Below are 12,761 nucleotides of genomic sequence, written 5' to 3' on the forward strand. Positions count from 1 at the left end.
AACCCCATGTCGACCTTCATCCCTGGTCTGGTTATGCTCCTGGGGGAGGCCACGCCAGTTTTTTACATTTTTTTTGTATAGTTTTCTTTTCTCAGACCTGACTGATCCGTGCAGGCGTCATTAAATGCCCATGGAAAGTGTGTCCTATTTTCCGTGTATATTTTTAGCGGAAATTGTGGGCGAATCCAGCCTTACGAATGATGGTAAATTAGACAATCAGATAGAATATGCGGCCATTTGCGGCCAAGTTATCTCAATGCTCTTCTCTTTCATAAGACTGTGATATAAGGTGCCCACACACTAGAACGATTTTTGGGCCGATTGGCCGATTTTCGATAAAATCGGTCGAAAATCGGCCGATGCTCGCTCCCGTGGATCTTTTGCTAAATCTTCTGATCTTACGTGCTGCACAAAAGATCAGAAGATCCATAGGAACGCACACGGTATCTTAAGAAAAATCGGTACTTGTTTCCTAGCAGGGCGCCCACGATTTTGATCGTGGGCATCGTTAGTAAAAAAAAAATCGCGTTGGTCTCGTCGCATGCTGACAAAAAATCGCATGCGATGCGACCGACGCGATTACCGCGATTTTACATAGGGAACAATGTTAAATGGCCCACAGACCCCAAATACCCACTCTGAAGTGTGAAATGCCCCCCCCCCCAATTGTTAACGCCACCCCACGATCAACGTCAACCTGAAGCGTGCCCACGAGGGGCGGCGGTACGCGTCCTCCGACCTTTTCATACCCCTACTATCCACTAGGGCGTGGAGTGAGAATAGAATAGTGTGGCGAGCGCAGCGAGCCACCGAGCCCGAAGCGTGGCGAGCGCAGCGAGCCCCGTGAGGGGACGCGGACACCTGTGAAGCCCGCAAGGGGATGTGGATACCTGTGAAGGTATCCGCGTCCCCTCGCGGGGCTCGCTGCGCTCGCCACGCTTCGGGCTCGGTGGCTCGCTGCGCTCGCCACACTATTCTATTCTCACTCCACGCCCTAGTGGATAGTAGGGGTATGAAAAGGTCGGAGGACGCGTACCGCCGCCCCTCGCGGGCTCGCTGCGCTCGCCACGCTTCGGGTTGACGTTGATCGTGGAGTGGCGTTAACAATTGGGGGGGGTGGGGGCATTTAACATTGTTCCCTATGTGAAATCGGGTCAATTGGGACATTTAACATTGTTCCCTATGTGAAATCGGGTCAATTGGGACATTTAACATTGTTCCCTATGTAAAATCGCGGTAATCGCGTCGGTCGCATCGCATGTCATTATAATGGCATGCGATGTACATGCGATGCCCGCGATGGGCGCCCTGCTAGGAAACAAGTACCGAAAAATCTTTGGTAAAGATGTGCGCTTGCCTGAAATCTTTTGTCCAGATCGGACAAAAGATTTGAAGGCTAATTTATGCGCACATCTTATGATCGCAGATCTTTCTAGTGTGTGGGCACCTTAAGATTGAATGGGTATGAAGTCCTTGTGCCTGTTGTATCAGCTTGTGCGTAACACATGTCCCTAACATCTAATCACCCCACATTATCCTTTGCAGACTATTCAGTCACAGACCAGGTCTTCTCCAAACAGAAACACACCTGTCTCCTAGTGATAGATGCTTAGAGAATATCCCTACTGTCTTCATAGACCTGAGAACTACAACATCCAATAGAAGCTTAAAGACTGGAGCAGACAACAAGTCCACAACACCAGCACAGGGAGATCTGGAAACAGAATACTCTCCACTGGATAGGTAGGACAGAGCCAGTGTTTACTGATTTTCTACCACTAGATGGCAGCAGAGCCCATGCTTTTGGAATCTGGAAAAACACGTAGCTGTGTTTCTGACTCGGGCCCTTATTCTGATCGGTGCGGAAATTCCCGCATGCGGACGGACCGCCGATGTTGATCGTCTGCGCATGTGCAGAGGTCACTCTGCGCATGTGCAGCCGATTTCGCCGCACGGATTCTTTATACGCCGCACAGGGGGCATAGAGGGGCGTGAGGGGCTACTTAGCCTCATTACCCTATGCATACGCCCCCCGTTTCATGGGCGTTCCCATGCAAACGCGGGGCGTATGCATGGTAATGAGGCCGTGACGCGTGGGTACGGGGCGGGCATCTGACATCGCCGGATGTCAGCTGCCCGCCCCTATACATGATTTCACACGGACAAGTGTCCGTGTGGTCTTGTGTTGCGGGACCTGGTGGAGCGTGCGGCCCTGCATTCGATGTTCGGCGACCATCGAATGCAGGGGCTGCTCCCACCATGGAGGAGGCGTATCCCCGTACAATTTCATGCGGATCGCCACATATCCGCATACGGACGGCAGGTGGCGATCCGTATGGAAGGCGGGGATTCGCCTGCACGGTTGCGGCCGCATATTCTGATCGGGCCGCACCGATCAGAATAAGGGCCTCGGGTTGGGATCGTTGGGTCGACCACAACTAGGTCGACAAGCATTGGGTCGACACCACTAGGTCGACATGGGTCTAGGTCGACATGAGTCTAGGTCGACATGACATTAGGTTGACACAAGCATTAGGTCGACACAGTCTACATGGACACAGTTTTTAAGCGCACCGCATCCCCTTGCTTTGCTCGCCATGCTTTGGGCATGGTGCATTGCTACGATCGGCACACTATTTTATTCTCCCACCACGCCCTAGTGCAGTGGGGAACCTTTTTTGTGCCAAGGGCCGTTTGTATGGGGGAAAACTCCTTCGGGGGCCACATGTATATATTTCTCTTACAAATTGTCCTGCTGCAGCCGTCCCACACTCTGGCGGCTGCCGCTGAACAGGACTGACAGTCTCCGGCTGCTGTTGATTAAGAGTAATCTCGCGAGAACTACCGACCTCTCCCGAGAATTCCCCTGTACTTGACGCATACGGCCCCCAGGCCTGAGGTTCCCCACCCCTGCCCCAGTGGATGGTAGGGCATGAAATACCGCCTGTCGGCACATGTCGGATAAAAAAAACAGTGAAAATTCCCATGTCAACCTTTTGACTGTCGACCTAGCCGATGTCGACCTAATGCTTGTGTCAACCTAATGCTTGTGTCCACCTAATGCTTGTGTTGACCTAATGTCATGTCGACCTACACCCATGTCAACCTAGATCCATGGTGACCTTGCCCCATGTTGACCTTAACCCATGTCGACCTTGCTGCATGTCGACCTAGTGGTTGTAGACCTAATGACCGTATCCCTCTGACACTAATAAAACTGACAGAAAGGATCCTTTCTGATCTAGATTCCAAATATGTGTGTGAAGTGCAGTCTATCAGAAGTATGGGGATGAGCTGGGAGTATATAAACTACTGCAGGGAGAAAATGGATGTGCACCATCCTGCAAAGCAGGACATGTCCCATGTGACCTCTCCAGTATTTATTTACTGCATTGTTTATTATTATTATTATTATTATAACATTTTATTTATAAGGAGCCAAAAGTGGTTCACAGCGCCGTACATAGGGCACACATGAGCACATTAGGAGGATACCCACTCCGCCACCTTGGTGGTCATCAGGCCTGACAATGTAAGTAAAGGTGAAACTCCCATAGGGGAGGGCAGCACGGGAGGTGGAGTCAGAGGTAGAGAGGTTTTGGTTCTAGCTAGTAGGTTAAGAGAGTTGGAGAAGGTGAGGTCCTGGCTAGCGGGCAGCTTGTTACAGATTGATCTGGTATTCCAGCACAGGGGGAAAGGGAGGGAGGGGACAGGTGAGATGTGTGTCAGGTTGGCATGGTTGTGTTTGTGGGGGGGGGGGTCTGATACTGGAGGGGGCGGGGAGTGAATAGGTATAGCATAGGGTCAATGACCATGGCTCAAGTAACCTAGGCCCTTATTCTGATCGGTGCGGATTTTTCCGCATGCGGTCGTACCGCCGATGGTTAGCGACTGCGCATGTGCAGAGGTCACTCTGCGCATGTGCAAGCGGTTTCGCCGAACGTTTTCTTTAGATGCCGCACAGGGGGCGGAGAGGGGCGTGAAGGGCTACTTAGCCTCATTACCCTATGCATACGCCCCGCGTTTCATGGGCGTTCCCATGCAAACGCAGGGCGTATGCATGGTAATGAAGCCTTGACGCATGTGTAGGGGGCGGGCATCTGACATCGCCGGATGTCAGCTGCCCGCCCCCATACATGATTTCACACGGACAAGTGTCCGTGTGGTCTTGTGTTGCGGGACCTGGTGGAGCGTGCGGCCCTGCATTCAATGTTCGGCGACCATCGAATGCAGGGGCTGCTCCCAAGATGGAGGAGGCGTATCCCCATCCACTTTCATGCGGACCGCCACATATCCGCGTACGGACGGAGGTGGCGATCCGTATGGAAGGCGGGGATTCGCCTGCACGGTCCTGGCCGCATATAGTTCCAAAACATAGTGTCACTATGGAAAGCAAAATATATAAATACAGAGTTAGTATAAGTAGTATGAGGAGCTTTACTACATAACTCATACTTGCCTACCTTTGAAAACTAGTTTCAGGGAGATTTTCATTGGTAGTAGAATTTTACACAGTGCCCCATTGAGGGGCGTGTCATGCTCCACCCAAAGGGCGTGTCTGCTTCCATATATGGAGAGATTGTGAATGTGGCACCTAGAAGCTTAAGGCGCCCAAGGGATTATATTGGTTGCCCTTTGTTGTTACCTTTACAATAATCTCCTAGAAATAATTCACGCGGACACCTTATCTAAAAATAAGACTCAGACAACCATGGCATAAGTTTAAAATGGTCAAGTTATTTATTTAGGTGGTATGACCCTTGTTAGTCTATCAAAGGGATGGCCAAGACAGCACTTGAGACCAGCACCAGTCAGAGGTGTATGTCAATGGCAGCGACTGCCTCGCTCCAATCTAACAAACACACCCCTTACATAAGGTACAGCCTGCACCGTGACGGCTCCCCGCCCCCTCTAAGGTAAGGCGCGGACACCTCAAGGAAGTGCCCACCGTCCCCGCTCATTTCGGGACTCGCCCACCGTCCTGGCAAGGGGGGGGTAATACCGCACGGTGACCACCTGACACCTCACCCGACTGCTGGTCGAGAGCGCCTTCTCGCCGATTTTTTAAACTAAATTAAATTTAACCGAATTGTTTGGACAGCCCGAAGGCAATGAGCACCAGAGAGAGGAAAGAAAAGAAGGGATGGGAGGGTGGGAATCCGGATTCCAAGAGGAAGTTCCTCCCCCAAGCTGGACCCTATATACCCCCCTTAAGCTACCTCCCCTCTGGGTGCTGATTGGCCCATAAGCACCACATGCTAACCTGTCTAAGAATTACACACAGCTCTGATGCTGCATGTGTATCTGCGTTTAACCCCTAAATCCCCGGGCTCTTAACTGCACTCTGGCTTATGCAGCCTTCGTTTTGCCTGGGTGTGTACTGCTACATCTGAGAGGAATCTTGTAAAATGACTTATATCCAAATGTAGATGATCCCAACAGCAGTTAGTAAGAGCTACTATACTTGGTACAGTGCTGGGAAATGGCGCTGATGATTCAATGTAACTGTATCTGTCTCTCATTCCTTTTTTCCCCAAAAATGTAACAGTGTAATGTGGGCTAGGTGACATGAGGGAGATTGCTAGACTAATGAGGGAGAGAGGGAGATTGCTGCTATTTCAGGGAGTCTCCTGCAGAATGGAGGAGGGTAGGCAACTATGCCATAACTCCTCCCTTCATTAGCTTCAAATGTTTTGGGTGTGGTCGACATACAAAAGGTTGACATGGAAATTTCAACACGTGAAAAGGTCAGCATATGTTTTTCATGTTTTTTTGTGTCAATATCGACAGCTGGCCACATGAACCCCCAATTAGTGTAGATTCGCAATGCTTCAGCCCCAATCCTATGCCCATAATAGTAATAGTTACAAAAAACGTTGACATACAGGGGAAAATGTACTAAGAATACGAATTCCGGAGGGGAATTTACAAATACAACTGCTTTGTAATCCCCGATGTTGTATTCATTCGTATTAGCGGCCATATATATAGTTGCTAATACTAATTAGTATAGGCAGCCTGCACGGAAGCCCCCCCCCCCCCCCCCCCACCCCACGGCCGTAAACAGCACCAGGCTCAGAGAGCTGGGGCTGGCTTTAAAAAATCAAGGAAATTTTATTTAAAACAAGCCCCAGGCTCCAGGGCCGGGTCTGGTTCACAAAATACGGGGACAAAATGAATAGGGTCCCCCCGTATTTTAAGAACCAGCCCCAGGCCAAACCAGCCAGCAGGGTTATGTCACAGTCGGGGGACACTTATTGTATAAGGTACCGTGGCCTAAACATTAACCCTCCCGACCAGTCAGCCTGGGCAGGGGTCCTGGGGGAGTGGGGACCCCCCAACGAAGGGGTTCCCCCCCCCCCCCCCGCTCCAGAACTTACCTGCCCAGGCTGAGGCCTGGTCCTGTCCCCGGTACCCCTGGGCTGTGGGTACTGGGCTGATAAATGGTGTAAAAATTAGAGAAACCATTGGGTATTGCTGTGGAACTATGAGTTCCAGCAAGCTTGGAACGCATACTGGGACTTGAACCACAAGTCCCAGCATGTGGCCCATTAATGGGCTTGCTGGGACTCTTAGTTCCACAGCAAAACCAATAGTTCAATAAAATCACACTGACACTAGAAAAATACAACTTTAATACACACGGAGCCCATACATACTGATACTTACCTATCTTGAGCCCGTAGGTAGGTCTCCGTCCATCGGTCCTGGGATCCGGTGTCCCCACAATATTGCACAAGGATGACCTAGAATTGCGGCATCCGGGTCCAAGAACTGGGCGGTCGTGGCCATAGAATGATTTCGGGCCCACACATTACCTTGCGGATGGATGTTTAAGAAAAACATCCATTTGCAGAGTGGCGGGAATATTCGCTGGGTGGCGGAGGGGGGTCATTCGCAAAAGGTTCACTAAGCAGCAGCATATGTTGATAAGAGGTGGTCCTGGTCCTGGTCCCAGCACAAACCCACTAAGGGGGTATATGTATGAAGCGGTGATAAGGGAGAAGTGAAAAAGTGCCTGGTACTTTATCTCCGGCCAATCAGCTCCTGACTGTTCCTTTTATACCCAGACTGTAACTTAACAGTCAGGAGCTGATTGGTCAGTTATAAAGTACCAGGCACTTTATCACTTCTCCTCCCTTATCACTGCTTCATACATCTACCCCTTAATACTGCAACCCAATTTAAAAAGGAACCATTCGCCACTACTCTCTGTTCCCTATTCCGTAGCCAGTTCATCACACAGGTACATATATTTCTTAGACCCAACTCCCCAAATTTATGGATCAACCTCCAAATAACAGCCTTTTATTTGGTCCCGCTGTCATACTGTAATTGCCACTTTTCTGTACTCCAGGATGGTTGCGCCACTTCTTCAAGCACTTCTGCCAGGTCATGTATTCTAGAAAGTCGCGCAACGTTGCTTCCAGTCCTGGGAATTGGCATTTCTGATTGAGTGCACACTCTGATGCTACACTGGCTGTTATAGGATTTCATTATAAAACAATTAGTGTGCCAAGTCTTAGATCTGCCTTCTTCATGTTTCCCTGCAGGTCAGAACATACAGGCAAAAGCTTGTTACTGCGCCAGCTTCGCCGCATCAAGGCGCCGCCATGTTCAAATCCCCCGCACCGCAGTCGGGACATCCCCATAATTGAGGAAGGCAAACTGGAACCGAAGGGTGGTTCTACAGAACAGGAGAAAACCGAGGATCCTAGTTACAGCAGCCAGGACGCCCCTTGTGAAGTACAGAGCAACCGCAGGTAACGTGTTGCACATCACTTGCAGGAGTTCAAGCCCAGTTGGAAATGTAAAGTAAATATCTAGTAATAAAAGTAATCCTCTCTGACTACAATAACAGTGTCAATAGGATTTTAGGGAGACGTTGGCAACACTAACCCACTGCCTGTGTATAACATTAACCAAACACGAATACCACGGTATCTGGTCCCTGTGTCCACAATGTCTATGTCAGCAGTCATTTGGTCAACACCTAAGAATGGTTGACATACCTTAGGTTCACAATGACAGAAGATCGACACAAGCTAAGGGCCAACATGGTTGACACTCAAAAGGTTGACATGCGTTTTTCATGGGTTTTTTGTTATTGTTTAGGCCGACTCGGTTCACTTTACTATACAAATGGGCTTAGAGTGAAAATAAAATAGGGTACTTGTGTATTATCACGGCGCCCATCGCATCGCATACCATAAGGCATGCGATGGTATGCGATGCGATATCGCGCGATGTTCTACAATGTCATACAATGCAATGGGATGCGATTATAACTTGTATAAGCACCCTAATGGGTGCTTACAATGTTAAATGCACCCCCCACGCCAACCCCAGTATAAACGTGAACCCGAAGCGTGGCGAGCTCAGCGAGCTCACGAGGGGCGGCGGTACGCGTCCTACGACCTTTTCATACCTCCACTATCCATGTCGGCGTGGAGTTGATTTTATAAAGTGTGGCGAGTGCAGCGAGCCACCGACCCCGAAGCATGGCGAGCGGCTGCGCATAACTTCACAGGTATACGTGTCCCCTCGCGGGGCTCGCTGCGCTCGCCACGCTTTGGGCTCGGTGGCTCGCTGCGCTCGCCACACTTTGTAAAATCAGAAGCGGTACATCTGTCAGAATGAACTTAGGTCTACAGTCATTAGGTCGACTGGCAGGAAGGTCGACCTGACTTAAGGTCGACATGGGCCAAGGTCGACATGACTTAAGGTCGAATTTGCATAAAGGTCGACATGAGGAAGGTCGACTGGTCATAAGGTCGACATGGGTTTTTCACTGTTTTTTATCCAAATGTCGACACAGTCGACATGGACACAGTTGGCAATGAGAATTGGACCCTCGCATCGCTCGCTTCACTCGCAATGCTTCGGGCACGGTGCCTCGCTGCGCTCGGCACACTATTTTATTCTCCCACCACGCCCTAGTGGATGGTAGGGCATGAAATACCGCCTGTCGGCACATGTCGGCTCAAAAAACAGTGAAAAACCCATGTCGACCTTATGACCAGTCGACCTTCCTCATGTCAACCTTTATGCAAATTCGACCTTAAGTCATGTCGACCTTGGCCCATGTCGACCTTAAGTCAGGTCGACCTTCCTGCCAGTCGACCTAGTGGGGTCGACCTAATGACTGTAGACCTAAGTTCATTCTAATAGATGACCGCTTCCCGTAAAATCAACTCCACGCCGACGTGGATAGTGGGGGTATGAAAAGGTCAAGGACGCGTACCGCCGCCCCTCGCGTCGCAGTGCATCGGGTGTATGGCATGCGATGCGATTAAATATTGCGCGATCACATATTGGGGGCGCCGTGATAATACACAAGTACCTAAAATAGTGCCCAAAGCAGGGCAAGCGCAGCGAGCCATGCGAGGGGACACGGTACACATAGGGGGGCATTTAATCCCATCGGCGGAAATAGCGGCCCTCGCCTATTCACTGCTGCCACCGACAGCATTGAAGGCAGTTCCCGACAAAACAGATCCGACTTTAATACAAGTCCGATCTGTTTTGTCGGAAATGGCCGCAGATTGTCGAATTCAAGGACGTTTTTCGCCAAACCTCTGACTTTCCGACAGCCGGAACATTGAATTCCGACCATCGAGTTACAGCTGAGAGAAACGGAAACAGCCAGGGACTGTTGGTACGCTCTGACAGTCGGAATGCCGGTTTGAATACCCCCCTTATATGGTGTCCATGTCGACAGGGTCAGATATGTGGTGAAGGACAGTATTTGCCATAGTTGGTCTACATATTTTAGGATTGAAAGTTACAAATAGTGGGTTTGACTATTAAATTTACCATCAAATATTTAAATTGGTCCTAGATAACCAACCGAAGGCATCCCTGCAAGTGTCCCAGGGCACCACTGGGTGCCGGTGCACTGGTTAAAATAATTGGACTACGATTGTTTATTATTGTCTTTGTAAATAAAGTTTTATGGCGTTACAGTCTGACACACCGTTGTTATAGGAGGACGCATGTGAGTTTCTGTCTAATGCAGAACATAAGTTAAAAGGTGCATGTAAATATCAGTCTTGTCTGATACTGCAGCGCGGATGAACAGGTCCAGAAGGACAAGCGGGAGAAGGAAAGGAAAAGGAGACAGAGCATGCACACCCAGCTGGACAGGATGAAACCACAAAACTCTGTCAGAGGCCGCCAACCAATGGCAGAACAAACACCAATTCTGTTTCATCCGGTAAAAGTCTGTGATTGGTTGGGCATATAATAAAACTGGTAATGAGGGGGATGTTTGGTAGACTAGAGGGTAAATGACCAGCATCTGTGAATGACCAGCGTTGTACTCTACTGTACAGGAAGCTTCATACTTTCCAGAGGTAGACCCCCTACCAGTGAGAAGTGGGGGTGAGAGGCTGCTCCTCACCATTCGCCTGTCCAGTTGTGGTCAGGTTATTATACCAGGGCAGCAGAGCGGTCGCTGTCCAGTGTCCTCTCTTTCCCTGTCAAATACCTACCATGCTTTGCTGGTCTGGTTCCTCTCCTTGGTGAGTAAACCTCAGGTGCGCTCAGTCTTCATCGCTTACATTAGATGCTGTGCTATAGCTCTCTCATTCACGTGTTTTATCCCAGGTGTCGCCGTTAAATCCTCACGGTGAGGGGGATGCTCCTTTCCAGGTACTGGGGCTTCAGCAAGTGTGGCGAGAGGAAGGACTGGCATTGTACGCCTGTATCTCCCCTCATGATGTACCAGCGCAGAGTACTCACAGAGCCCGAAAGCACAAGGTGAGAGTTATGCAAATGAGTGAGGTCAAGGGCAATGGGTCCATGTTATACACATTGGTACAATTCACTATTGATGCTTAATGAGCGTTTGCTCATCTAGGGCCTGATTCCCTGATTCAAGCACCTGGGCCTCTGAATCCGGCCCCTAACCCCTAATGCTGGACACTTTACATCGCTTCACAGTGACCCGGCACTAACCTAATCTCCCAATATTATCCCTGTGTCACTTAGCCCATACATATCATGATTTTAGCTAACCCTTAGAGATGTGTATGATTCTGAGTGACATATTACAATGTAATCTTTGTGCCCAGGACCAAATAACAGGACATGGGGCTGAAAATCTTTCAGGATCTGTACCTGGAAAGGGAGGAGCTGTGACCAGTGCAGTGTGGGTGTGGTTAGTGCTGTGTGGGTGTGGTTAGCGCTGTGTGGGTGCGGCCAGTGCAATGTGGATGTGTACACACCCCACACTATCAACTTCAGTGTCTTTCTTAATACATAAAAACAGGTGAATTTTGTGAAGAAAAAAAAATACAATTTTAATAGTCATGATTCATAGCCAACTTTGTGGGCATTTAGGAAGTTGGTCATCCTCATACTGCCATAGTGATGGACCTATATTTATGTGGATGCAAGGGCTTAGGTACCATAGGTGCAGGGTGTTGAGAGGAGCCACCTCCTATGTCACAGGTACATGTGTTACATACAGGGGTGTAGCTGCCATAGGTGCAGGGGGTGCAGCTGCTATGGGGACCAGAGCTGAGAGGGGCCACCTTCCCTGTCACAGTTACATGTGTTATATACAGGGGTGTAGCTGCAGGGGGGCAGGGCTAAGTGGCACAAGTTTCATCTTTAGCCCCTCCCTCCGAATAGCCGCAAATCGCGGCAAATTACCGCTGCGACCAGGGTGATTCAGAGGGTGCCGCTGGTATCCGGGAGGATTACCCACCTTTCCAGGGAGTCGGGAGAAGGGCCGGAATTTCAGGAGCCTCCTGGCCATTCCGGGAGGGTAGGCAACCCTGATATAAAGATATATGCATTATGAACACAGTCCCAGATACATTTTTACAATTAATTCTACAGATGGAGCCTTCTTCATCTGTTGCCGGCGCCCGCCAGATCCCTTTCACTGGAGAGCGCCGGCAATAAGGACTGGGACGCGCGTGCGTCCCAGTATCGTGCGTGTCTCCCTGCCCGTCTCCGCTTCAGGGAGACTCTGCTCATTCTGGGGTGGTTTGCGGCGGCGAGGGGGACCAATGGAGGAGGCAGCGGGGACCGGCGGTAGGCTCCATTGCCACGGGGTGCGCAAGCATCTCGTGCGTGCGCGTCCCTCGCGGTAGCCGGCCGCTGGCGATAGAATCGCCAGCCTCTGCAAAGATGTAGCAGGCTACATCTGTACATCAAGCCCAAAGACCAGAAGTCTGCTGTGCTCAGGCTGAAACCTTCTCCCATTATTACCACTTTACTAATAACCTTCTGGAACATTTCATTACACATTTGCAGGTTTTCATTACAGCGTAATTTCTATGTCAGATTTCATTACCTGAGCAATAAATATACTATTTATGGTATGAAGTTGAGCTGTGTTATGTAACTCACTCAGGGCAAAGAAGACCATCAAGGAACATCTAGTTTTTACCAGCAGACGTCTCTGTTCCTGTCACACAACACCTTACACAGCATCACCTGGTGGAGTGAGGAGGTAATGCAGCAGCTTCTGGGACAGCTCTTCCCATTGAACCTGGATATCCCGGCCATCAGACTGAGCAGCATAGCAATGTTGAATCCTGACCCACAGGTAAGCGTTGTCCACATGTTGGTGGTTATTCTGGTTGATTCGCAAGGCTGCAAATTCGCAGTCTTGCAAGTCCACCAAACCCATGTTTTGCTGGTGCCACTCATTCGCAAGGGCAACCCATTCGCAGGGCAGGGGAACCTCCCACATCTTTTGATGTTTATATTTGATGTTTATATTGATTAAAGTTGACATGGACACC

The 12,761-nt window shown here is 49.9% G+C and overlaps 1 protein-coding gene across 4 annotated transcripts in view; it reads left to right on the forward strand.

Moving 5' to 3' along the window:
- Positions 1 to 12,761, forward strand: part of LOC146020071 (dynein axonemal assembly factor 8-like) — a 309,887-nt gene that overhangs the window by 184,878 nt on the left and 112,248 nt on the right. For 2 of the 4 annotated variants that reach the window (XM_083152872.1, XM_083152873.1), the window contains 6 exons: positions 1,546 to 1,743; positions 7,554 to 7,763; positions 10,069 to 10,216; positions 10,335 to 10,523; positions 10,609 to 10,761; positions 12,368 to 12,562. In XM_083152872.1, the coding sequence (XP_083008998.1) occupies positions 1,546 to 1,743; positions 7,554 to 7,763; positions 10,069 to 10,216; positions 10,335 to 10,523; positions 10,609 to 10,761; positions 12,368 to 12,562 (1,093 nt within the window). The remainder of the gene's footprint in view (positions 1 to 1,545; positions 1,744 to 7,553; positions 7,764 to 10,068; positions 10,217 to 10,334; positions 10,524 to 10,608; positions 10,762 to 12,367; positions 12,563 to 12,761) is intronic. The other 2 variants (XM_083152871.1, XM_083152874.1) reach the window with 1 other exon arrangement.

This window comes from Crinia signifera, chromosome 7 (assembly GCF_055691185.1).
Source record: "Crinia signifera chromosome 7, ASM5569118v1, whole genome shotgun sequence".
Classification (NCBI taxonomy): domain Eukaryota; kingdom Metazoa; phylum Chordata; class Amphibia; order Anura; family Myobatrachidae; genus Crinia; species Crinia signifera.